The sequence below is a fragment of the Mus caroli genome, chromosome 7, assembly GCF_900094665.2.
Source record: "Mus caroli chromosome 7, CAROLI_EIJ_v1.1, whole genome shotgun sequence".
Classification (NCBI taxonomy): Eukaryota; Metazoa; Chordata; class Mammalia; order Rodentia; family Muridae; genus Mus; species Mus caroli.
In genome coordinates this window covers 103,951,655-103,977,388 of record NC_034576.1, presented here as the reverse complement: position 1 = coordinate 103,977,388, position 25,734 = coordinate 103,951,655, and the positions used below count along the sequence as shown (strand labels likewise).

Sequence of the window (25,734 nt, the reverse complement as noted above, 5' to 3'; positions counted from 1 at the left end):
GGATTACAGTCATGGGCCATCATGTTCAGCTTTACTATAGCTTCACCGAACAACAGATACATATTCCCCTGGGGTGTCACTTGCCTTTACTGTTTTTCAAGTCCTGTAACAGACCCCCAACAGTATCTCAAGGCTTGTCTCCTGCAGGGTCTAGAGGGCTTCCTGATATTGCCTTCTCCCTCCCCTCGGTTTATTTCTTAGGGATAACCAGGTCTGCCTTCACTAGCTGAGGACAGGGCTTGCTGCTGAACCTTCCTCAGTATGTCATATTGTAAGGCTAGGCCCACTGAGTCTCTCCTGTCATTCTTTACCACAGCTTGTATCTGCAGAATTCTTTGCTAGAGACAATTTCATTACAATTCCCCGTGAGCCCAGATTCACTGTCAAATGTACCCACAAGAGATGTCTGTGCTGTCCAAGAGAGGCAGCAGATAGGCCCTGAGTTAGAACTCTGGGTTGCTGGCTATCTCAGATACCTACTACACACAGCTGCAAACAAGGAAGCCTCTTCTCTCCTCTGAGCCTGGGGTTTTCCAGATAAACGGAGCCTTTTCTTAGAGCCCTAAATTTTGCTACCAACTGGACCTCTAAATCTTGCTCCTCCCACGGACACTTCTGCGTCCTGTCCTAACAACTCCGAAGCGCTGGACCTTGAATCTAGGCCCCCGCGCAGGTTTAGCAAGAACCCCATCGCTGAGCTACTCCCAATGCCCGCCTGCATTGGAAATTTTCATGTCATCAGACCATGTCCACTTGTTCTTTCCAGGGCTTAGTCCTTTTGTCTCCGCTCCCTCTGGGTAACGGTCTTAGTTGGTCCCTCATAAACCCCGACTCAACTGTCACCATGTAGGTGACAGTGAGGCTCCTTCAGGCAGTCTTCTCTCTTAGACTGCTTGTGCCTGGTGCTTGCCCCTGTACAGCCCCTGGTGGTAGAGTTCTCAGTGAGTTCTGCATCCTCAGCTTCGGACACTAGTCCAGGCGCCCGGAGGTTAAGGAAGGCGACCTTGAGGCCCCGCCCTGGACGCGCCCACAGGCGACAGGGAGGCTTCAATCCCTGCTGCTTACCCCGGGACAGAAACGCACAAATCTGGGACTGAGGGTTTTGGCTGGGCCGCAGCAGCACCTGCTTTGAGGTGTCCAGATCACCCCGACAAAAGCGCTTGGTACAGCCCGGGGATTCCCCGCCGCTGCCGCCTTGACGTCGTGGAGTCCCCGGGAGGCTCCGCCCCCCTGCTCGGGCTGGAGCTTTGCGCGGCAGCTAGGGACTCGGCGGCCATGGCAGGACCCGGCGCCCCCTGCGATCCCTGCGCGCCCGCCGCTGTCTGGAAGCGCCACATCGTGCGGCAGCTGCGGCATCGGGACCGCACGCAAAAGGCGCTCTTCCTGGAGCTAGTGCCGGCTTGTGAGTGCGTCCCTGGGGGCTCGGGGATGACTGGCTTTGAGGAGGTGGGACTCCCCGCTCGGGGAGAGGGCTTGTCCCGCCGCTCGACTTGTGACTCAGGGCAGCGGCGCCGTCACGGTTCCCGAGGGCCTTGCATCTTGGAACCTGTTACGCCCCTCTCCGCGTTGGCAGAATCCTTGCCTGCCGTTTCCAGCTCTGGTGCTGCTTAGCCCCAAAGATTCAGCTCTGCCTCCCTTGAGCATCCTAGACACAAGCTCTGTCTCAGTGATGGTTTTGTCGAGTGCTTCTTTCAGGCCGTCCCTAGGGCAGGGCCTGCAGTCCATTTGGTCCCAGAGCCCAGTTAAGGAAGGCAGGCGTGGCCAGAGCAGCCACGGTAGCTGAAAGGAAGGAGTGAAAGTCTCTGGTAGGTTCTGGTACGGATAGGTTATACTGGCGTACGTTCGTGGAGTACCTCAGTGCCTAGCGGATCATAGCTCGAATGGGGCTCCGGGTTCCTTTAGGTTGTTTGTCGTGCCGGCGGAAGTTAAACTCTCATGTGGTTATTTCTGGGCACTTTGGCCAGGAGGAGGAGGTGTGTGCACTCCATCCGAGGAACACTGGAGTGCATCTGTATTTACTGCCTTTTGGTGGACTGTGATTGTGTGTTTGAGGTTGAAAGTCTAACCATACTCCCTACTGCATCCTCAGTTGGTGCTAATTTTGATGCACCCACGCGATCAAATTTGTTTTCCTTGGAACTTTGTGAGGGCTGGCCCTCTCTTGGGGTTGGATACCTCTACCTCCAGACAACCCCACTTCTTCATCTGCTCTGATGGGCAGTGGGACTATAGGTTTAAGGGAGGGACCACCCAGGAGAACTGTATGGGAACAGCAAGACTGGGGACCTAGAGACCCAGGTCTGTGGTTTGGGGTAATTCAAGTCCTTTACCTCAGATTTCTTACTTGCAAATGAGGCACATTGTGACCTTGTATGCTGGGGTAGGGGTGCTTGCAATACCTTGGGGTCTCAGGTAGTTTTGAGAATTTGTCAGGGTCCAGGAACCTCAGATAGTGAAGGAAGGGAGATGAGGATTTGGCCTGAGGTTAGCAGCCTCAGTCTGCCTGGAACTGGTTTAAAACAAAACAAAACAAAACAGCTGGAAGGAATGTGGGTGAGGGGGTCCAAGGTCTAACCACCTAACTTGGGAAGATTTATTCGATAATTGCTCAAGGGCTTTCAATATTGACCTGGGGGAAGCTGTTTTGTGGAAGTGAGAATTACTTCACTGTAAACCTTGAGGCCTTGGAGGGGAAGTGACTTGCTGGAGGTCATACACAGGTGGTTTTGTTTGTTTCAACATGCCCTGGGTCCAGACTTTGTCTCTGGCAGAGGTGAACTAATCCCAGGCCCCTTGCTTTCCTTCTGTTCTCTCTTCAAGTGCTACCTAGCCATGTTTGTCCCCAGCATTGGTGGTCTTTCTGTCCTTGTCTCCTGGGTGGGCTTGTGGACCTGTGCTGTGATGAGGCTTTGCCAGACACAGATATTCCCCCAGGAAGGGGCAGAGCCCAGCCTTCAGAGGCTTCTTTATTCCCAGGACCCCCGGGCTCCTGCAGCCATCCCCAGTATGAGGTAGCTTGTATGTCAGGAGTTTGTTGGCAAACATCTGCCTTTGCCACAGGCTCACCCTTTTGCATCCCCAGATAACAATCTCCTAGAGAAGGCTGAACTGCTAGCCAAGTTCTCAGAAAAGTTGAAGTCCGAACCAAAGGATACCATCTCCACCCGACATGAGGACTGGAGGTGAGTTGTCTGTGAGTGATCAGAGCTGCTTGTGCCTGCCTCTTTGCTGTGCTCAGCCTTGGCACCTCATCGGTCTGTAGCTCCTGGGGATGTGAGGGGGGGCAGTAGAAAGCCTCTTTTGAGTCCTCCCCAAGCTGGCTGCTTAATATCTTTAACCCTGACGCTTCTCTGTGCATTTGTCTCCTGTTCAATCCTGTTCTCCTGTTTCCCCCTTCTGCGTCTTGTCCCTCTTCCTGTTCCTTACCTGAAAACTTCAAAAAGAGGCTTGTTACCTATTCCAAAGAGCAGGGAATGGGTTGGAGACAGAACTAATAAGAGGATGTAGCCCAGGTAGGCTGGACATGACCTTGAATTCCTGGTTTTCCTGCCTCTCTTGGGTTGGGATTACAGGTGTGTGCCAGTTTATCACACCAGGCTCTCCTTGGTCTGTTTATATGCTAATTGTACGTGCATCTGTGGAGGCCAGAGGTGGACCTGTGTCTTCCTTAATTGTGTTTCACCTTAGTTTTAAAGACAAGGTCTTACACTTAACCTATAGCTATTGGACTCAACTTTCTCAGCTCTTGGCAAAGTGTGCCAGGTTTTTTAATGTAGGTGCTGGGGCCCAAACTCAGGTCCCCACTCTTGTGTGGCAAGAAGTGTATCGAAGGAACCATCTTTCCAACCCTAAGCTATTTTTAACAGGTTCTCGTTCTGTAGCCCAGGCTGTCCTTGATCTCTGAATATCGTTTTAGCTCCATGAGTTGTGGGAAAACAAGCAAGTGCCATTGTGCTAACAGGCGCTTCTTGAGTGTCACTGGTGGGGGTCCAGGGTCTGGACCATCCTAGAGCAGAGAGGTCATGGGTAGCTTATTATTTCTGAGACTACTTGTTCTCTGGTTGGCTTCCAACTACCCCAAGAGAAAGCGAATGGCTTCTCAAGCTTTTATGGGGGGACTCTTAGGGAATACTTTGGGCACCAGAGTGAGCAGAGGGGCCATGAATTCTTCTTATTGGTTGTCAGGGAGGAGGTCTCAGGGACAGGCCCTGACCAAGTCTCATCACCAGCCTCTCTGAGGGTGAAGTGGCAGCAGGAGAAGAAGGGGCTGCAGCTGGTCTGTGGTGAGGTAAGCAGGGTGGGGTCTGAGAATGTTGGGGTAAGGGAGAGATGGTCCCCAGAAGGCAGACAGTGAGTGGTAATGTTTTTGCTGCACTATCTCAGTCAGTCCTCCATGACTTTATAGCTGCAGAGGAGTATACTAGGGCTTAGAGATGTGAACCCTAGACTTGAATCTTTACCCACACAAATCTACTTTTGGGGATTCTTCATTCAGTCCTTTAACAACTATATTGACAATCCAAAGAACAGGGAGTGTGGCCATAAACAAGACCTGGTCCTGTGGGTTTCCATGGAGACTGTGATGGGCCAGTAATTATTATAGTATGCCTCCTCACCTGCCCAACACAAAGTGGGAGCGGGTTATGAAGGTCATAACCCTCACATTTGAGGGTCTCTCCCCAGTGTGCTATGTGGTTATAATTTGACAGTTATTACAAATGATATCATGTAACCATCATGATATTGCAGTTTGTTTACAAGATCTTTTTCTTGATACCTCTTTTTCGTCACACTGGAACATCTTCAATCCTTGGCAACCACTAATCTGTTTCTACTGCTATCTATCATTTGAACTTTGAAAGCAAGTGACAGGGGAGGGGAATGGAGATGGCAACTGGCTTTCTTAGTGATGAAAATGATAAATGAGCTGGAGTGGTAAAGGCAGTTATCTGTGAATTAAAAAACCAACCTGGTCTACAAAGTGAGTTTCAGGATAGCCAGGGCTACACTTGGCTGCACAGGATCCCCCTCTCCAGGCCTCTTACATGAGGAGTTGTGTCAAGGTAGGTGAGCAGCCCTGGCTTGCTCCTCAGGCCCTGAGGGGAAAGAATTGGGAACAAGTTAGTAGGAAGAGTAGCCCCCTCAGCACCTCCTACCCCCAGGCTGGCTGCCAGCAGTTTCTGAGCCACAGGTGTTTGTCCTGGTCTCCACACTGGAGGGCACAGCTTTGCCCTGGGATTTGTTCCTCACCAGGGCAAGGCTGTGCCCATGGATGAGGCTGCATCCCTGTAGCCTTCTCAGTTCTTAGCTGTCAGCTGAAGGGATGCTGAGATATCCTCAACCCAGGGCTCCAGGACTGGAGTCTGGCTCCTGTTCTAAGTCTTGTGTGTTTCTCTTCTGAGGGCCACTTGCGTAGGCCAGTGGTAGGGGATGGGCTAGGAAGCCAGATGTTGGGAGATGGGAACTAGAATTCACATCCCTTGCACCCCCTGAATATACCATTACTTTACATGGAGCTTAATGTAATTAGGTGGCCTGGGTTCAAGTAATCAGGTCTGCCACTTAGCCGTGTAACTTTTTTCGGTTACCTCGTGTGTAAAATGAAAATGGAAATGGAAGTGATTCCTTTGGTGCTGTGGAGGCTGGGTCAGTGTGTGTAGAGTGCTTGGGGCAAAGCATGACAGGTGCCAGCTAATAGTCTGCCATTATTGTAGACTCCTAATAGTAGGTTCTGGCTTACCTTGTGATTAGGAAAGCGCTCCCCTGCCATTTTACAGGTATCAAAACGGAACAGATTCCTCCTGCTGCAGGTTAAATATCTACCGCAGGTTCACCGAGAAAATAAAGGACATCACTAGTACTGACTCTAGAGCCCCCGGTCTGAGAATTATCCCAGGAAGCTGCAGGGCATCCTTATGCAAGATCCAAACTTATCTCAGCCTGGGCTTCCTTGTCAGGAACCGGGCAACGAGGTGGTGGCTGGCTAGGTTCACCCTGCAAAAGTGCCCATGCCACCACCTGTCCTTCCTAGATGGCCTACCAGGTGGTGAAGAAGAGCGCAGCCCTAGACACCCTGCAGTCACAGCTGGAGGAGCGGCAGGACAGGTGAGATGAGGATCGGACTTGGTCTCTACTCCCGGCAAGGGAATGGGAAGGACCCCCTAGAGCTTTCCTCTGGTCCCCAAGCAATCCCTAGACCTGTGTGTGGTTGAGCGTTAGAGGACCCACGAAGACACCAGCTGATGTTTACTCTGCAGGCTGGAAGCCCTGCAGGCCTGCGTGGTTCAGCTACAGGAGGCGCGGGCTCAGCAGTCCCGGCAGCTGGAGGAACGGCAAGCAGAGAACGCGGCACAGAGAGAAGCCTACGAGACGCTGCTCCAGCAAGCAGCACACCAGGAGGCGGCACTGCGCAGGCTCCAGGAAGAGGCACGCGACTTGCTAGAGCAGCTTGTGCAGCGTAAGGCGCGCGCCGCCGCTGAGCGCAATCTACGTAATGAGCGTAGAGAGAGGTGAAAACTCTGGGCCACGCCCCTGGGGATGCAAACTGGACTCAGCCTGGTTAAAAGATGTGGGGAGGAGGGCGAGTGTGGGGGAGGTAAGGGCCTCTCACTGATCAGAAGGATCTGCATAGGCTGTGGTGCCCCATCTGCAAAACACCTCCTTTAGCCTTTAGGATGCTTTTCTCTCTGCCAGGGCCAACCAGGCTCTGGTGTCCCAGGAGCTGAAGAAAGCGGCTAAGCGGACTGTGAGCATCAGCGAGTAAGAATGGGGAGGGGACAGGGATGACTCTAGTATTGGGGAGCTTCCCTAGGATGTGTGCATGACCCACAGTCTACTCATACCCTACTCCGGCTGGCTACAGGTACACCAGGTGCCTATGTGCACAGGTCAGGCCACTAGACACGTGTAGAGATAATGTGTGGTCACAAAAGCTAATACTTAGCAGCCAGCGTTTATCACCTGTTCTTTAGTGCTGCGGCAGGGAGGGACGGGCTTCTCCTTTGGTCTTCTTGAGCTGCTTCTCTCTCCCAGGATCCCAAACACTCTAGAAGATGGGACCAAAGAGGAGACTGTGGCTCTAGCTCCTGCCGCTCTGCCTGAGTTCTCGGAGAGTGAGACTTGTGAAAAATGGAAGAGGCCTTTCAGGTGAGCATTCAGTTATTCCCACCTGAGCTGGCTCCCCACCCAGGAGGCTGTCCACATCTTCCAGGATCAGATTTTGGAGAGGCCTGTGTACATGCCAGTACAGGTCCGACCTCCAGTGCCATGAGGCAATGTTACCCCATTCTCTACTTCCAAGAACCAGTGCCCTTGAGGGTGAGTTATGAGTCTTATAAAAGGGTGTCACTGGTAGGAAAGTTAACAAGCCCCTGGGACACTCAGGTGTCCTAGGTTTGCGTGTGTGAGCACGGGAGTGTATGTATAGGTCCACACAGGGCCATAAGCACATGTGCACAGTTAATGAACATACCTGAGTATGAGCCTGTATCAAAGTGTGTTCACACTTGAGATCAGAGGGAGCTTGACTCTGGCCAGCTGCCTCTCTGCTGGCCTCAAACTCAGTGTGTAGTCAAGGGTGACCTTGAACCCTTGGTCTTCCTGCTTTTACCTCCCAATAGCTGGAATTACAGGCATGAGCCAGTTTAGGTGGCTTCCACTACATCTTGATTGGCCTGTCCTTGGGCTGCCGCTCCTTTCCTTTGCGTGAGCCTGAAGGCTCTTTTCCAGAAGACTTCCCTAGGGCACCCACGTCCCTGGGACAGTGAATAAAACAGGAGCATCATGAAATGCTGCATCCCCAAGTTCCTGGCAACCCTAATGAATTTAGATATCCCAGCATAAACACTTTCTTGGGTGTTTGGGGAGCTACTCAGCAAGCTGGGGGTTGCTCTGCCTCTGTCTCTTCCTTAGCCCTCTTCACAGGCTAGGGCTTGGTCTCCCGGGATCTTTTTTCTTCTTTTCTCTTTTCTCTTCTCTTCTCTTCTCTTCTCTTCTCTTCTCTTCTCTTCTCTTCTCTTCTCTTCTCTTCTCTACGAGACAGGGTTTCTCTATTTAGCCCTGGCTGTCCTGGAACTCTCACTCTGTAGACCAGGCTGGCCTCGAACTCAGAAATCCACCTGCCTCTGCCTCCCAAGTGCTGGGATTAAAGGCGTGTGCCACCATGCCTGGCGTTCCCAGGAGCTTTTCTTGGTGAGAACTTAGGGAATGAAACTCTTGGTACCGTCTTGGTGAGATTCGGGGAGGTGTTTCATTGCCAAGGTTCTCCCTCCTTCCACCCTTCTGGATGAGTCTGTGTCATCCTCTCCTAGTCTGCAAGGAGTCAAGTTCTAGTTCCTGCCTTGAGCGAGTGAGCATGAAGCCTTTCCAAAGGTCCCTTGCAAAATACAGGGATCAGTGATTGCCCTTGGTACAACGGTGAGCCAGGCTCTCAGTGTGTCTCTCCATTCTGCCCCAGGTCTGCCTCGGCCACCTCCCTGACACTGTCCCGCTGTGTGGATGTGGTGAAGGGGCTGTTGGAGTAAGTGTGTGTGTGTACATGTGTGAAGGGGCCGCACCCCCTGTATGGCTTCCTGAGCATAGACAGCCTTGCTCTGTCCATCCTTTGGTACCTGTCTACCTGTGCATCTTTTTTTTTTTTTTAAGATTTATTTATATGTAAGTTCACTGTAGCTGTCTTCAGACACACCAGAAGAGGGCGCCAGGTCTCATTATGGGCGGTTGTGAGCCACCATGTGGTTGCTGGGATCTACCTGTGTATCTTGTAGGACTCCACAGGCAGGATCTGGGTGGATAGCTCAAGACCAACTCTTTTTTTTTCTTTAAAAGAATTATTTATTTATTGTATGTATGTGAGTACACTGCAGCTGCCCTCAGCCACACCAGAAGAGGGTGTCAGGTCCCATTACAGATGGTTGTGAGCCACCATGTGGTTGCTGGGAATTGAACTCAGGACCTCTGGAAGAGCAGTCAGTGCTCTTAACTGCAGAGCGATCTCTCCAGCCCCAAGACCAACTCTTTATAACTATTTTCCAGGTTCATAATGCTCTGTCCTTGTTCATAGGGCACTGAGGGCCAGTCTGAGGTTGATTGATTGATCAGTTGGGAAACTGAAGCTCAAAAAAGTCTAAGATTTGTTCAGAGTTACTTAGCCTAGCAGTGGTAATGCCATCCGTAATGCTTCCTGTATCCATCACCCTGTCTGTGTCTGCTGGGCTCAGTGTACAGTGCCCACATCCCCACAGTGGTCAGGCTGAGTTGTGGACCTTGTTTACTGTGCTGTGGGTAATTTCCTGCTGCTTGCCATGTCTGCTTCTTGTTGCTGCTCAGGAGAGCTTAAAGTCCTCACGTCAGCAGGCTTTGTTGAATGCTTTTCTGTCCCTACCTCTGTAGCTTCAAGAAAAGAAGAGGTCACTCGGTTGGGGGCGCACCTGAGCAGCGGTACCAAAGCATCCCTGTGTGTGTGTCTGCCCAAATTCCCTCCCAGGCTCAGGATGTCTTGGTAAGGAAGGAGCTGGGCCACATGCCTGAGGTGCTGATAGGAATCTTCAGGGGTGGGTCAAGTGAACCAGAAAAGCAAGGCTGGAGGAGTTTGCCCTCAGCCTTGGTGGGAGCCACACAGCATTCTGCAGTGGAACACCAACTAGAGAGAGAAAGGAGACAGACACCCAACATGGGGCATGGGGTAGCAGGGGTCTAGGCATTGTTGAAAAGACCATATGGGGACAGGTTTGAAACTCAGGTTTGCAGAGACCCTCAAAGAGAACCGCCAGTCCAAGAATAGGTGTGGAAAAGCCCTGAGAGTGGGCACAAGAAGCCATGTATGAGGAAGAACGGGGTGCAGCCAGCCCTGCCCACTTTTTTTTTTTTTTTTTTTTTTTTTACAGGATGCCCATCTCTCTGAGGTCAATGCTGTTTGTTTTGGCCCCAACAGCAGCCTCCTGGCCACTGGAGGGGCTGACCGGCTGATCCACCTCTGGAATGTTGTAGGAGGTAGGTAAGGGTCTTAGACCTGTCCTCCGTCCTCCCCTGCTGGAATGATCCTGTGAACACTGGCTAGAGGACTCCTGGGGGAAGCCTGGTGCTGAGCTTATTGCTCTGAAGGACAAGCTCTGGCTTCAGACCTGCAGAACAGGGAGGGCTAAGCCCAGCTGGCTGCTGCTGGAGGAGCTAGGGGGACCTCTGACCCCAGCCTGAAGGCATACAGAGCCATGCGTTGGGCAAGTCCCTGGGTCTACCAAGACACATTTTAATTTTTAGATAGGGTTTCTCTGTGGAGCCCTTGATGGCCTAGAACTTACTATGTAGTCCAGGCTAGCCTCAAACAGAAATCTATGTGCCGTTGCCTCTTCAGTGCTGGTATAAACTGTGCCAATGTGCCTGGCATAGCTGCATCCTGTTCTAGTATCACTTGCGCTACCAGAAATCAGTGAGGTGAGAAACACTGTCCACCTGTGCTCTCTAGGGAAAGGGACTCAACACCAACTCTGGAAGGCTTCCCAGAAGCCTGGCCTTCAGTCTGACTTAGGGACAGTCCCTCTAGCATTGTGAACTAACTAGTTGCCCCTAGGACTATACCAGCAGTTAGAGGAGGTCAGGCCAGACCAGCCATTCTGTCTTCTGTGTCCTGCCCTGTGTCTGAGTTTCTCTATTTTGTAAGGCTAAGAATCTCATTCCCGGGCCGGGCATGGTGGCACACGCCTTTAATCCCAGCACTCGGGAGGCAGAGGCAGGTGGATTGCTGAGTTCAAGGCCAGCCTGGTCTACAAAGTGAGTTCCAGGACAGCCAGGGCTATACAGAGAAACCCTGTCTCGAAAAACCAAAAAAAAAAAAAATCTCATTCCCCAGTCCTTTCCCCTGTTCTATCAGGTCGCCTGGAGGCCAACCAGACCCTCGAAGGAGCTGGCGGCAGCGTCACCAGTGTGGACTTTGACCCCTCAGTAAGGAGACTCTGTCCCACGGCATAGATGTCACTGCAGTCTCCACACTGGGCAGTGGGCTCCCCTTGGAGCCATGGCTTGCCTCAGTGACAAGGAAGCTTGGAGACAGCCTCTACCCTGGCTCTCTGACCTAAGGGCCAATGGTTTGCCAGATCCAGTGTGGTCCAGGACCTTTCCTTCTCCCTCTCTCCAGGGCTCCCAGGTTTTGGCAGCTACTTACAACCAGGCTGCCCAGCTCTGGAAGGTGGGAGAGACTCAGTCCAAGGTGAGGCCCAGCTGGAGAGGTTGCCTAAGGGTTAAAGGGTTATGACTTAAGATTTGCGGAGTGGTTATTTGGGGGGCTTGGATTAATGTGTGCTTTCTATGGGGACAGGAAACATTGTCCGGACACAAGGACAAAGTGACAGCTGCCAAATTCAAGCTAACAAGGCACCAGGCAGTGACTGGGAGCCGAGACCGGACAGTGAAGGAATGGGACCTGGGCCGCGCCTACTGTGAGGCCCAATCCCATTTGCTCCCAGCTCTCAGTCATCGGGGCCCTTACCTTGTTATGTTGTGGTAGCCTCGGGACTCATATTCATTTGGGCTCAGCCTTCTAATGATTTCCTTCTCTGTCACTGCTGCTCCTTTCCTGCTTTCTTGGTGACCCTGGCCTTTGGTAGGTAAATTAGAGATAGCTTGGGCCCTGGAAGGAGACCTCCCTATTTGACCTTACAGCCACCACATGTAGTGGCTCCTGGTGACTCTCTGAGACTCTGGACTCTTCCCACTGGCCCTCAGGTTCCAGGACTATCAATGTCCTTTCCTACTGCAATGACGTGGTGTGTGGGGACCATATCATCATCAGTGGCCACAATGACCAGAAGATCCGGTTCTGGGACAGCAGGTGATATAGGCCTGGGTGGTGGAGGCCCCTGAGTCTTCGTTCCTTTCTCTGGCTGTAGGAGGCAGGGTTATGGATAGTATGGCTGTCAGACAAGCATTGCCAGTGGGTGGCCTCAGCTGGGCATGGTCTTTGAGGGTTCAGCATGTGCCACCTTCTTAGCGGCTCTTAGTCAGCACTGAACTCCTTCCCAGGCCTTACAGCCAACACAGACAAGCACCTTTTTAATATTATCACCACTTTTTCATAAAAAAACAGCAACAAAAGAATAGCTGCTTTTTAAAGTAATAAGCCCATCGTTAAGCATGAATGGATGACAAAGGCAGAGCTAGAGCTTTGCGGGTCTCTGCAGTCTCTGTTTTTGAGATTGCTCCTTTGCTAGGGGGTTGAACCCAGGGCTTTGTGTCTGCTAGGAGAATGCTCCCAGCCCTTTTTATATTCATAGTTTGAGACAGAATCTCAATAAAGTTTCCCAGGATGGTCTTGAACTTAGGATCTTATGACTCTCCGACCTCAGCTGTGACTACCTGCCAGTGCCACCCTATCTGGCTATCACTGTTACTCTTTAGTGATCCAACTCTCTAGTCCACAGTGGGAAGGGACAGTAGTTTTGTCAGCCTTAGCCCCAGTGATTTATGCCCTGGGTTTCTCGAGACTATGTTACCTGGGAATGTGGCCACATACAGCCTGTCCAAAGTAATCTGAGGATGTCTCTTCCGCATCCCTCTCCATCCCTAACCCCACAGGGGCCCTCACTGCATCCAGGTCATCCCTGTGCAGGGCCGGGTTACCTCCCTGCACCTCAGCTATGACCAGCTGCATCTGCTTAGCTGTTCCCGAGACAACACACTCAAGGCTATCGACCTGCGAATCAGCAATATCCGACAGGTGTTCAGGTACTGGCCTGGGCCAGTTGGGGCTCTCCTGTGCAAGCAAAGTCCCGGGAGGCACTCTAGAGTAGAACCTCTAGACTGGAATCTGCTGAAGTGCTGCTCCCTTTTCACACCTGGAGGAAGACTGGAACACTGGTTGCAGCCTGTCTGACTACAGTCCTATTCTGTCCTCAGGGCAGATGGCTTCAAGTGCAGTTCTGACTGGACCAAAGCTGTGTTCAGGTGCGTCTGGGAGGTCATGCCTATACATAGGCCCGTGTTTGTGTGCCTACACTTCTGATCTTTTCCTCTGGTTCTGCTGTGACCTGTACAGCCCTGACAGAAGCTACGCACTGGCAGGCTCCTCAAATGGCGACCTGTACATCTGGGATGTGAACACCGGGAAACTGGAGACCAGCCTACAGGGACCCCACTGGTGAGCAGCCTACTGAAAACTTCCACACGCAAGCTTCCATGTTCTGATATGTCCCCAGACCTTTCGCATGCATTTGGGCTCATTACCACCATCCTGAGAGCCCATTTTATAGATACGGAAATTGTCTTGGGCTTCCAGAGGCTTCTCAAACCGCCTGCTGGTTGGATGTCCAGGGTCAGAGTCAGGCTGCCTGCCTGCTCCTGCTGCCCTCCTGAGGTCTGTCTTCCCTCTTCAGCACTGCTGTTAATGCCGTGGCTTGGTGCTTCTCCGGGAACCACGTTGTGAGTGTGGACCAAGGCAGGAAGGTGGTGCTCTGGCATTGAGTGGCACAAGTTCCCTGTATGGGTTGGACTCTGAAGCCAGAAGCCAAAGAACAGCTTCCCTGTGCTCAGGACTCCAGAGCTGGGGTTGGGGTCTACTACAGAATTCATGTGAGGGCCAGGCAGGACCTGGCCTGTTTGTTAAAAATCAAAGTGTGGGTTAGGAACTACAGTTTTGTTTTTTAAATCTATTTGTTTATTCTCTTCAGTGTTAAAAACTGTATCTAAGCCATGCCTTGCCTCTTTGAAGCATTTGTGGGTACAGAGACACTTAGACTTAGCCTCTTCTTTTTCCATAGATGTAGGGCCTTGTAGCAGAGCTTCTGCCTGGGAGATGGGCTGTTCCAGTCTAGCTGTGGGATAACATGAAGAAAGGCTCATGCAGGGGCAGCAAAGAGCAGCTTTTCATCTAGGGAATGAACCTGATGGAAAGGGTCAATAAACTAGAGTGACATCGGAATAGCTGGTAGAGGCCTGCCTGGAGCCTGGGACGATGGTCTGAGCTGTAGTCCTATGTCCTGGATGATGGGTGGCCTCCTGCCACTATCTCCCTCCCTTGTATGTTACCTCTGCCCTTGCAGCCACAGTGCCAGTCTCTGGGGCGACTGCGCTTAGTGCTGCTCTCTAAAGGTGCCTTCACTCTCCTAGTCTTGTCCTGATACAGTTTCCTCAGCTTTTGTTATTGTTTGGACAGGGTCGTGTAACCCTGTCTAGTCAGGCACACATGTAATAGCTCAGAACTTGTGGAAATCTGGCCTCAGCCTCAGTGCCCGGGTGGCAGGCACTGACTACCTCAGCCCTCAGCATCTAAGGTACCATGGTCAGCATGGCCATAAGTCCCCTTTCTGCCTTCAGAGAAGTTCGTCACTTTGGTCCTACACATGCTTTTTCCTCTGCCTTCAATGTCCTTGTCTCTCCCAACGACAATTCAGGTTATCTTTTGGGACCTCTATCGACAGACAGCCTATCCTTAACTGTCAGGCTCAGTAAGAGGCCTTGGTCCCCTACTTCCAGTTTGCCTGCCTTCTTAAAACTGGGAGCAACTGTAAGAGAACAGTATTCCCTGCCTCCAGTCCTGGCTCGGGAGCCCCAGGAAATACTTCCTGGGTGGTCATATTCTCTTGCTTTGCAAGTTCAACAGTGGAAGGTTCCAGGGATGGGACATTCCAGCCCCTCAGCCTTGGCCATCCCCTTGGCATAGCTCTCAGTGGCCACCAGGGGTCACTAGTTTCCTGGTCAGCAGTTTTGTTTTGTTTTCTTTCTGCCTTTCTTCTGGGAAAGACCAACTCACCCAGTGGCCACCGTTACTGAGGATCACCCAGACCTCGATCTTGCTCTGCCTTCTGAGCTTTATTTGTTCCTCCTAAGCACTTGTGATGGATCGTTCTATAAGTGAGAAAAGATTGTCATTCAAGGTCACATAGCTATACATAGCTGAATGGTTCTCGCATCACACCTTGCAGATTTTTATTTTGAAACATAGCCTCAAAAATACTCATTTATGTAGCTGAGTGTGACCTCCTTCCTGCCTGGGCCTCCACCTCCCAAATGTGTATCCCCATATGGTGTTGGAGACTGGAACCTTGGGGCTTTGTTTGGGTCAGAAAAGCAATCTACAAACTACATCTTAAACCCACATCCTCTCTTTTTATACAATTTTTTTTGTGTGTTTGAATATTTTGCCTGCATGTATGTAAGTGCATGTGTACGTGCTTGGTGCCCACAGAGGACATCTTAAACTGAAGTTATGGATGGTTATGAGCTGCCATGTGGCTTCTGGGAACTGAACCCAGGTCCTCTGCAAGAGCAGCAAGTGCTCTTAACCTATGAATCATTTCTCTAGCCCCTGCACCACAAAACCAAAATTTCAGGAGACAGAGGCTCTCAACTGGGCAGGGTTTTTCCACCAGGTGTACGCAGAGCTGTGCCTAACCTGACACTCCCAAATGCTCTTTCACCTTGGACTCTGAGCTGAAGATTACCTCTGGAGGCATGTGCTGGGATTTGAGAGTGAGTCCTGGGAGACTGCTACTCCAGCCACAGCATCTGAGCCAAGTCCCTCCAGATGTTTCCATCATACCTCAGGCAGTAGTGAACTATTTTAATGATTCATAAGAGTTACATAGGAAATGTGACTCACTCCTGGGTACAGGGACCCCTCTGCCCCTTCAATTCCCCTGAGGAAGAGCCAAGGCCAGCAAAGAAGAGATTCCTAGGGTCCCTAATAAAAATTAGAATGGCCTGAGCTTGCCTAGCATCACAAAGCAGAACTATATGGAAGGGGATTAGCTTAGTTGGCAGGATGCATGCCGAGCCTGCATGAAGCTCGGATTCAACCTCCTGCATCACATGAAACTGAGTATTGTATATTATGCCTGGAATCTCAGCACTTAGAAGAGGATCAGAAACCCAAGGTCATCATGAGTTGGAGGCCAGCCTAGGCTCCATAAGACTGTTCAAAAAATTTTTAGGCCAAAACAGCAAAATATTGGTGAACTTTCTGATTCTCTTTGGCAAAAACTAGACTCAGGTTCAGTAGAGGAGACTGGCCTAGTCTTGTGGAAACCAGTTTAGCTTCTTCTCCCACTCCTATCTTATGAATCTCAGGAAGTCACAATGTCTTCCAGGCTGTGTTATGTACCCCTCCCCACTATGGAACGTCCTTCAGGGGTTGATATACAGATGTGAGGCCTGCTGCCTGAATTGGCTAGGCTCAACCCTTTCTGATCCTGAGACCCTAGGGAGAAGAGACAAGTCCTGATGTAGGGATCCTATTGCCAGTGCTAGCTCAAGCCTGTTCTCGAGTCTCTCGCCCAAGACGTGAGAAGCCCCGCCAGTGCCCTGTAGACCATCTCTAGAAGAATCCTGATAACCAGGTATAGGCCCACTTGTGAGATTCAGATATACCATGGGTAAGTACCATGTCTGCTGCAAGTATATCCACTAGTAACTATCTTTAGTTCATTTGTACATTATCTTATTAAATCTTCCTGGATCTGAGGCAGTTTATATTATCTTCTCACTTCCAAGTTAAAGATGAAGAAGTTGAGGGCTGAGACTTAGATTATGGCAGGCAAATCCATGCACGGCAGAGGTTGTCCATGGGTCTCCACCCAGTTCTTTCCCTGCCCCTTACTGGTGTGTCTGGCATATAAACCTGTGAACCCTACTCACAGGCTTTCTCTATTATGCTTCAGGATAACATTCCAAAAACATGTTCCTTGAACAGCATTCTTAGGAAAAGACATGAAGGAGTCCTATGTGTTTTCTTGGCCACTGATCCAAAGGAAAATAGTCCAGGAACAAGACACTCTTTGGTGTTCTCGTAGTTCTTGGCAGCTCATGCTTTTATAAAGCAAACCCAGCAAAATCCCAGGAGGAAATGAAACTTGTTATGTCAAGTTGCAGGATTTCAGGAAGAAAAATGTTTATTCTCCCCTTGACCTAAAATTTCTGTAATTTGGTTTTATTTCTGACTCTGTGTGTGTGTGTATCCAACTTAAACTAAATAAATGCAGAGGTTCATTGCAGCCAGATACTGACCTAAGGCTACTCAGAGATGGGCAGTAATTAGAACCAAATCCTGAAGCTGTGGCTGGAATCCTTGCACAGTGTGACTGGCGTGGTCCAGGAGTGGCATCCTAATACAGACGATAATGGCTACCTTGTCTTTGGGGATGAGTCCAGGGATCTGAATTTTCATTTTCATTTTTTTTTTAATTTTTCTTTTTCTTTTCTTTCTTTCTCCTGTATCTAACTGATCTAGGGAGAGAATTGGATAAGCCCATCAAAGTCACTTCACTGCATCGTTTCTAAAAATGGGGTAGTGGCAGCTGGGAGGAAAAGATGTTCTATTAAGTAGTGGCAGGACTAAAACCAGGTACTATCCTGCATTGATTTTGACTTACAGGCCTGGGCTTAGAGAGGTAGGGGTCAGGGAATTAACAGTGAGTCTGTGGCTTGACAGTTTGGTCAGCTCCTGTGACAAATGAAATCACCATGGATGGCACTGAGGTAGGACAACTGGCTGAACTCTGGCCTAAATTAAAGACTAGGCCTCCAAGACTAGTGTCAGACTTGAGAGTGAGCTTTCACTGCACAAAATGTATCCTTATAGTCTTCTAGATCTATGGCACTTTCAACTCCATTCTTTCTGTGGGTTACTAAGTGGCTAGGGGATGGAGGGAGACCCTTCTTCCTGAAGACCTTGAAGGCTGAGAGATGATAGTGTAGATGGTGTTGTATGCCACCCTCTGCTACATACTTTGTCTCCTTCCTGAATTAAGGCTTATCCTCAGGCTGCAGGACACAGGATCAGTCCTTGTAGCTGCCCCACGTGGCTCAGCCAGGATTTACTAACCCAAACCTGACTTGTATGTCCATGTTGCTCCATGTACTTTTGATGGAAATGTGAACTCATGCAGTTCTTTTGGAGGCCAATTTGGCAAACATTTAACCCTTTCTGTCAAATTCTACATTTACACTGTTAAAAAATTTATAAGGAAGTATATACAATGATGTTAGCTTCAATTTCCTGAAAGCAAATGGCTAGATACTATTTAAATACCCGTCACTAGAGGAACCATTAATTATATTGCCAAACAATGGAATATGCAGCCATCAAAAAGAATGACAAAAACATGGCTGGTAAGATGGCTCAGTAAAAGCTTTTGCTGTATAAGCTTGACCACCTGAGTTCAACCCATAGAGCCCTCAGGGGGAACACAAACCAACAAAAAGCAGGTTACAGTGTTGCATATTTGTAACCTAGCACTTCTATAAAATGGGTGGTGCAGGAACATGAGAGCCAGCTAGGTTAGGGTGCACAGCACAGCAAAAAACCAAGACCCACCTAGGCAAAGTGCAGAGAGCCATCTCAAAATTTGTCCTGATCCCCAAATATGTGCTGTGGCACACACACATGTCTGCACTCACATATCATACACATAATCAAAAAGACAATGACAAAAACAAAGATAGAAAGTAAATAAAAAGGTGACATAAACTCCAGAGTATTATCTAATCCTGATCTAAATAAGCAGAGTAAACAATACATGCCCAGGAAAATGCCAGGGAAAGGTCTTAACCCTGCTCCAGGTAAGTGCTGGATCTGTGAGTTCCTCCACATCATGGCTCACTGAGTAAAAGTTTTTATTGCACAGGCGGGGCCACCCAGAACCCATAATGGAACACCAAGGTTCCTCCTTGACTTGTGGTTGTCTGGAAGCCAGAGAGACTCAGCCTGTAACTAGATCACAGCATGCCTTGTTTTATGGTCCTGGCCTCAAATACATGACCTGTCTTTTCTTCCCTCTTGCTGGACAAGAATAGCATCAGAGTCTGTGTTGTCTGGGTGGACTCACTTCCTGCTCTGGGCACATGATATATGGTTTAAGGATGGCCCACAAGAAGCATCCTCTCTCAAAGTCTGCCTAATCAACTCTTTTTATCAGGACACTTGCAAAACTTAATTTCACTTTTTATTATTCAACATTTTATACATAATAAATACAAACTTTTTACAGCCACTGTAAAGAAAGTGCACCTGCACGGAGGCTCCCTTTGAGCCCTGACCTGTGCATGGTGACACCGGGTTATTCGGCCTGGAGAGAAGGGTTATTTATTTATTTATTTATTTTTAAAAAGGAGGCATATTTTTACAACTTTGTTTCTTAAAATAAAATTAGCAGCTCTTCCAAAAAATATTTTAAAATATAACAAAAGAGTTCAAATAACTCTGAGGTTATGGGAAACTCAAATCCAAGGACAATTTGGTTAGCTAAACAGAATACAGGACTGGGTAGCAGGAACTGCTCTATTATAAGCACTTTGAAGATCAGCAAATTTGAAAATCTTAAAATACCCTTTTAATTTTTTAAACTTAAGAATAAGTTTGATAAACATAAAAAGACCTCAAATAGATCAACAGATAAATGTAAAAACCAAAAATCCAAATTCATGGAGAAGATTCATCAGAGTATCATTGCTAAAGTGATCAAATGACTGAAAATCCCTTCAGCTCCATTATCAGTCAAAAATCCCACGGGGACATGTGACCATTTCAAGTTTTTAGAGATTATCAGAAGGGATGGAAACTTCCAAGCATCATACAACCTTTAAACCTGTAAATTCCTTTTCCCAGCCAAGGTAAAAGAGGATCGGCAAGCATTGCTTTGTTCCCTAGGTCAAGATCTACAGCCCCCAGAGTGCTCGCCCTTCTAGGCTGAGGCCAAGGGGCGCACCATGAGGCTCTTCCATGACCTGCAGAAGGTGCTAGCCTCCTTGGTCTCACCTGGGCAGGTGTATAGTCCTGTATCCTTTCCACAGAAAGCAGGCTTCCTCCAGGGCCCATAGATTCTTCACCCTGGACAAATGTCAGGGCAGTGGAACCTGAAGCTGTACTTTCAGAAGGCGACAGCTGGTCTCCACCAATCACAACCCAGATGTCTAGGCCAATACTCTGGCTTGGGAATAAAATAATATAAGGGCCTCTCCAGTAGAGAAGCTGAGCAATGTAGGCCTTTGTCCTCAATGCAGCCAGATACTTGGATTCAAAGGATACTGGTCAGAGGGTATACACTGTAAAAACCAAGAGGAAATACACCCAAAGACAAAAGGAACATTAAAGTGGCTCATTTCAGATGTGGAAGCTCCATTTCTGCTTCTTCCTTAGCCTCCCTTCTAGTCTATGTGATGGGAAAGATGTGGCCTCAGCCCCTCCAGGTTAGCCCACTAATACTAAATGAATGGCATAAATATTAATACAAAGGACACTGTTATTTTAAATCTGTTAGTTGAGGAAGAGATGTGCATTATGCAATTGGCGCTAAGCTCAGGCAGTCCACTTTCTTCCCAATAAGGTTGCATTTTCAGTATGGGAATGAACCTGGGGAGGAGCCAGCCTCTCCTGGATCCTTACAGTCAACTTGATTTGAATAACAATCAGAAGAGCAAAATCCACTTGAGGAAAGATGAGATCTTTGCCACAGCCCTGTGCGTGGCCACAGTAATATACTGTACGAGTTCACACAATTGGTAATTCTGGGTCTGTGCCCTGGATCTAGGCCTGGCCTTGAGTCTCATATAAAAATGGGCCACTATAAGGCATGAGAGCTGCTCCCCTCTGCTTCTAGGACCAGCTATGATTTGTGCTATGGTAGGAGAGATGACATAAAAAATGACAACAAAAAAGGCACAATCAGGCCAACCAGTCCCATCGAATCCTCCTTGGTTTTGCTCCATTCAAGAGTCATCATCATGCAAAGGTGCCTAAAAACGAGACTGGCCAAACTCCAAGCCTGGCCTTGATTGTAGCAGTAACGGAAGGTAAATCCACTGTCACACCAGTGTGATCTCCACGTCCTCCATCTTCTCAGTTGTCCGCCGGTGGTTCTGTGTGGGTGGTGGCGGCGCTGCCCGAACCTGAGCAAGAGACAATTACAGGGTTATCGGCCTCTTGACTCAGAGGCTAGCACATGGAAAGCTCCAATGCTCCTCTTGATGTACGCTGACACCTGAGGGCCTGAGAATGTGTTCACTGCCCTGAACAGCAGGCCCCATTCTGCATGAAATGCTAGGTCAGACTGCTTGTTATGCTGGAGGTACCAAGGCATGCTAGTTGCTGTAGTCCTAAACACTTCTCCAAAGTAAAGCTGGGAGTGGCAAAGAGACACAGTATAGGGACTGGAACTGCTCTATCATGTCTCCAAGAACAGCCATGGGGAACAAGGCTGGAGAGGTGGGGCAGGTAGTGAAGGGCCTTATTAAGTTTTAGTAAGAAACCAGGATAGTCAGGCAGGATGGCACACACCTGTAATCCCAGCATGCAGGAAGTAGAGGCAGAACTGCAGAAAGATCGAGGCAACCCTGGGCTACACAGTGAGGTTTTTGTCTCAAAAATCAAACTAAACCAAATAATATGGGACTGGAAATGTAACCCAGTGAGAGTGCTTGCTTAGCAGGCTCAAGGCTCTGGATTCAATTCCCAGCACTGAAAAAAGTTAAAGGAGAAAGGAAAGAAAATAAGAAACTTTATTCTCTAGGCAGAGGTTTTGGTTGGTTGTACGGAGTATCAGATGTGGGTGGGAAAGCATGACTCAGCTGCATAGGAAGAGACTGTCGGTGGGCTAGAGTTCTTTGGAAGATGATACTGGTCACTGGTCACCTGAATAGCGCAGACTAGTGGAAGGCTCTGAGAGTAAACCTAGCAGGACCTGTCACTGTTCTTGGGTTGAGGGGTAGGAGGCTGGGACCAGTAAGGCAGGAGGAATGATTCCAGGACAGGGAGGATGGAGTGGCAAGATGGAGAGGGAACAAGTCCAGAAGAGAAGAGAGTTACTTCCATTGCTGAGTTTGCAGGTTTGGGAAATCTGAGGTATGATCCCACAAACCCGAAGCTTATGAGGGACATGAATGTGGGAGCTGTTGGTAGGGGAATGGCATTCATGGTCATGGGAGTGGAGGAGATCACACGGGAAGAGTGAGTTCAATGGCTTCAACTGATACAGCTGAGACAGAACAATGATGTGTATGGAAAGATGAGTCCTCTTTACTCCCTGCCCTCTGGAGAGCCTGGCAGCCTTGCTGCATGGTCACCTCCAGCATCCTAGTGGCTCCCTGCATCTGTTCTGCTTCCCTCCACACACTCTATTATGCTGCCAGAGAATTTTTTTCTTTTTGAGACAAGGTAGCCCAGGCTGGTTTTGAACTCATGATCCTTTCACCTCAGCTTCCCAAATGTTGGGAATTTCAGGCATGTGCAACCATGCCCAGCCAGTAGCAAGATTTTAAAAAAAGTATAAGCAGCCAAAATGCTATCCTGTTCTTCACCTTCCAATGCCTTCCCATAATAATAGAGACCCATAACTCCAACAAGGTTCTCAATGCTTATCAGCTGAATGAATGAAGCCAGTGGATCAAGGAATCAAACTTGAATAAAATAAAACTGCCTCATATCTTCCGGATTACCAGTTTTCAGGCTATGGCCTGGGAGTGTAGTGGTAGATGAGAAGGAGTGACAGCAGAGTATGGGGCAACAAACTACACTGCAGAGATCACTCTGCATACATCCTTCAGAACACAAGTTCTCTAAGGCCATGGCATGTACCTTATTTCAAAGTCCTCCAAAGATGCAATCACAGAAAAACAGACTTTAAAAAAAAATCTTGTAATTAATATATACGAGTGTTTTGCCTGCTTGCATGTCTGTGTACCATGTGAATGCAGTGTCCCTGAAGGCCAGAAGAGGGTGGTAGATCCCTGGAACTGGAGTTACAGATAGCTATGAGCTGTCATGGAGGTGCTGTGGATCAAACCCAGATCCTCTGGAAGAGTAGCCAGTGCTCTTAACTGCTGAGCCATCTTGTCAGACCCAGGAAAATGTGGGCTCATTCTGGTGGGAGGGTAGAGATTAGGGGATTCAAGACAGTTTCTCTGTGTACCCCTGGCTGCCCTGGCTTTATAGACCAGGCTGTCCTTGAACTCAGGTATCTACCTGCTACAACTACTGAAATTAAAGGTTAGTGCTACCACTGCCTGGCTAAAAAAATGGATTCTTAATAAATATCTGCTAAGAAATTGCTTCATTTCATAAGTGTGCTATGTTTGTGTTTAAGTAATGCACAGTTACCCTCTTTGATCCTACCTCGGCTCATTGAAAATTCCAATGTAGACTGGATGAGTTATTTTATAACCTTCCTTTCTTTTAAGAAAAACGATTTTCAGTTTTCCAAGCAAACTGAACCAAAAAGCAAGTCTGAGTAGCCATTTTAATATCTAATAAAATAGACTTTCATCCAAAACTAAGGAAAAGAGATAGGGACAGAAACTTCATATTTATCAATGGAAAAATTCACCAAATGATGTCTCAATTCTGAACATCGGTGCCCCAGATGCAAGGGCACCCACATTTGTAAAAGAAACTGCTGAAGCTTAAATTGTACACCAAACCCCACACAATAATAGTGGGGAACTTCAATATCCCACTCCCACCAATCATCCAGACAAAAACTACAAAGAAACAATGAAACTAACTGATGCTATGAATCAAATGGACTTAACAGATATCTACAGAACCTTTCACCCAAACACAAAAGAATATGCCTTCTTCTCAGCACCTCATGAAACCTTCTCCAAAATTGACCAAAGTTGGTCACAAAGCAAGCCTCAACAGATGCAAGAAATAACATTTTGTATCTTATCTGACCATGATGAATCTAAAGCTGGACTGCAACAACAACAGAAACAACAGAAAGTCTACAAACTCTTGGAAATGGAACAACTTTTTATTCAATGATCTTCTGTATCAGAGAAGAAATAAAGGAAGAAATTGAAGACTTTCTAGAATTCAATGAAAATCAAGGCACAACATATTTAAACTTAATGGACACAATGAAAGCAGTGCTATGAGGAAAATTCATAGCACTAAGTGCTTCCATAAAGATATTGGAGAGATCTTAAACAAACAATTTAAAATTACATCTGAAAGCTCTAGGGGAAAAAAAAAAAAAAAAAAAAAAAGCAGCAGCAGCTGCAGCAAACACACCCAAGAGGAACTGCCTGCATCAAATAATCAAAATCAGGCCTGATATCAATCAATTAGATACACACACAAAATACAAAGACTCAATGAAACCAAGAGCTGGTACTTTTAAGAAAATCAACAAGGTAGAAAAACTCTTAGCCAAACTAACTAAAAGGCAGAGTGACCGTATCCAAATTGACAAAATCAGAAATGAAAAGGGAGACATAACAACAGTCAATGAGGAAATCCAAAGAATTATTAGGTCGTACTTCAAAAGCTGGAAAATCTAAAAGAAATAGATGATTTTCTACACAGATACCACTTGTCAAAGTTAAGTCAAGATCAGGTAAACTAAACAGTTCCATAACCCCTAAAGGAAGAGCAGTAGGCATTAAAAGTCTCCCAACCCACCAAACTAAACCAAAACAAAGACCAACAAAAACAAATCAAAGCCCAGGTTTTAGTGCAGAATTCTACCAGACTTTCAGACTTTCAAAGAAGAGCTAATACCAATACTCCTCAAATCATTCCATAAAATAGAAACAGAAGGAACACTGCCAAAATAATTTTATGAGGCCACAGTCACCCCGATACTTAAACCACATGAAGACTCAAGAAAGAATTTCATACCAACTTCTCTTATGAACATTGATGCAACAATACCTAATAAAATACTTGCAAATCAAATCCAAGAACACATTAAGAACATCATCCATTATGATCAATCCCAGGGATGCTGGGGTGATTCAAAATATAAAAATCCATCAATATACTCCACCATATAAACAAACTGAAAGAAAAGTCATGGGGTCATCTCATTAAATGCTGAAACAGCCTTTGATAAAATTCAATACCACTTCATGTTAAAAGTCTTGGAGAGATCAGGGATTCATGGCACATACCTATACATAATAAAAGCAATACACAGCAAGCCAACAGCCAACATCGGATTAAATGGAGAGAAACTTAAACCAATTCCACTAAAATCAGGGGCAAGATAAGGCTGCCCATTCTCTCCCTATCTATTCAATATAGTACTTGGAAGTTCTAGCAAGAACATTAAGACAACCAGACAACCAAAGGAGATAAAGGGGATACAAATTGGAAATGAAGAAGTAAAAGTATTGACATTCACAGATGATATGATAATATACATAAGCAACTCCAAAAATTCCACCAGAAAACACCTTCAGCAAAGTGGTTGGATATAAAATGAACTAAAAAAAAAATCATTAGCTCTTCTTTATTCAAATGATAAAGAGAAAGAAACTAGAGAATCAACATCCTTTACAATAGTCACAAATAATATAAAATATTTTGGTGTAACTCTAACCAAGCAAGTGAAAGACCTGTATGACAAGAACTTCAAGTCCCTGAAGACAGAAATTGAGGGAAATCTGAGAAGATGGAAAGATCTCCCATGCTCATGGATCAGTAGGCCTGATATAGTGAAAATGGCTATCTTAACAAAAGCAGTCTATAATTTCAATGCAATTCCCATAAAAATATAGGAACCTACATACAGGTTGATCAATAAAATCCAATCAGAGACCCCTGAAACAAATCTACACACCTACAGACACCTGACTTTGGGACAAAGGCAAAACCATACAATGGAAAAAAGAAAGCATCTTCAACAAATGGTGCTGGTCCAACTGGATGTTTCCATGTAGAAGAGTAAATAGATCCATATCTATCATGCTGTTTCCATGTAGAAGAGTAAATAGATCCATATCTATCACTCTGAAGACAACTCAAGACCA

The 25,734-nt window shown here is 47.7% G+C and overlaps 2 protein-coding genes across 6 annotated transcripts in view; one reads left to right on the top strand and one right to left on the bottom strand.

The window, feature by feature from the left end:
• The first annotated feature begins 1,088 nt into the window (after positions 1 to 1,088).
• Atg16l2 (autophagy related 16 like 2) lies at positions 1,089 to 14,087 on the top strand. Of its 4 annotated transcripts, XM_021167915.2 has the most exons (18): positions 1,089 to 1,402; positions 3,083 to 3,182; positions 4,186 to 4,288; positions 6,032 to 6,105; positions 6,258 to 6,509; positions 6,694 to 6,759; positions 7,033 to 7,146; positions 8,456 to 8,518; positions 9,391 to 9,499; positions 9,885 to 9,990; positions 10,868 to 10,938; positions 11,132 to 11,203; positions 11,312 to 11,432; positions 11,719 to 11,824; positions 12,568 to 12,717; positions 12,889 to 12,936; positions 13,028 to 13,129; positions 13,365 to 13,680. In XM_021167915.2, exons 1-18 carry the CDS (start codon positions 1,276 to 1,278, stop codon positions 13,450 to 13,452), a joined length of 1,872 nt encoding a protein of 623 aa, XP_021023574.1. In that variant the 5' UTR covers positions 1,089 to 1,275; the 3' UTR covers positions 13,453 to 13,680. The 4 variants fall into 4 exon arrangements, with proteins under 4 accessions (XP_021023574.1, XP_021023575.1, XP_029336011.1 ...); XM_021167916.2 differs by lacking the exon at positions 8,456 to 8,518 and having other exon boundaries at positions 1,179 to 1,402; positions 13,365 to 14,087; XM_029480151.1 differs by lacking the exon at positions 13,365 to 13,680 and having other exon boundaries at positions 1,179 to 1,402; positions 12,894 to 12,936; positions 13,028 to 13,114.
• Positions 14,088 to 18,911: 4,824 nt separating this feature from the next.
• Fchsd2 (FCH and double SH3 domains 2) overlaps positions 18,912 to 25,734 on the bottom strand; it is a 169,756-nt gene continuing 162,933 nt past the window's right edge. For both annotated transcript variants that reach the window (XM_021167292.2, XM_021167291.2), the window contains one exon: positions 18,912 to 20,871. In XM_021167292.2, coding sequence (XP_021022951.1) covers positions 20,788 to 20,871 — 84 coding nt within the window. In that variant the 3' untranslated portion in view covers positions 18,912 to 20,787. The remainder of the gene's footprint in view (positions 20,872 to 25,734) is intronic.

Coding starts and splice junctions, on each gene's coding strand:
- Atg16l2 (XM_021167915.2), top strand. CDS start 1,276: ATGGCAGGACCCGGCGCCCCCTGCGATCCCTGCGCGCCCGCCGCTGTC. Junction 6,760..7,032: donor CGGACTGTGAGCATCAGCGA/GTAAGAATGGGG, acceptor TCTCTCTCCCAG/GATCCCAAACACTCTAGAAG. Junction 8,519..9,390: donor GTGGTGAAGGGGCTGTTGGA/GTAAGTGTGTGT, acceptor CTACCTCTGTAG/CTTCAAGAAAAGAAGAGGTC.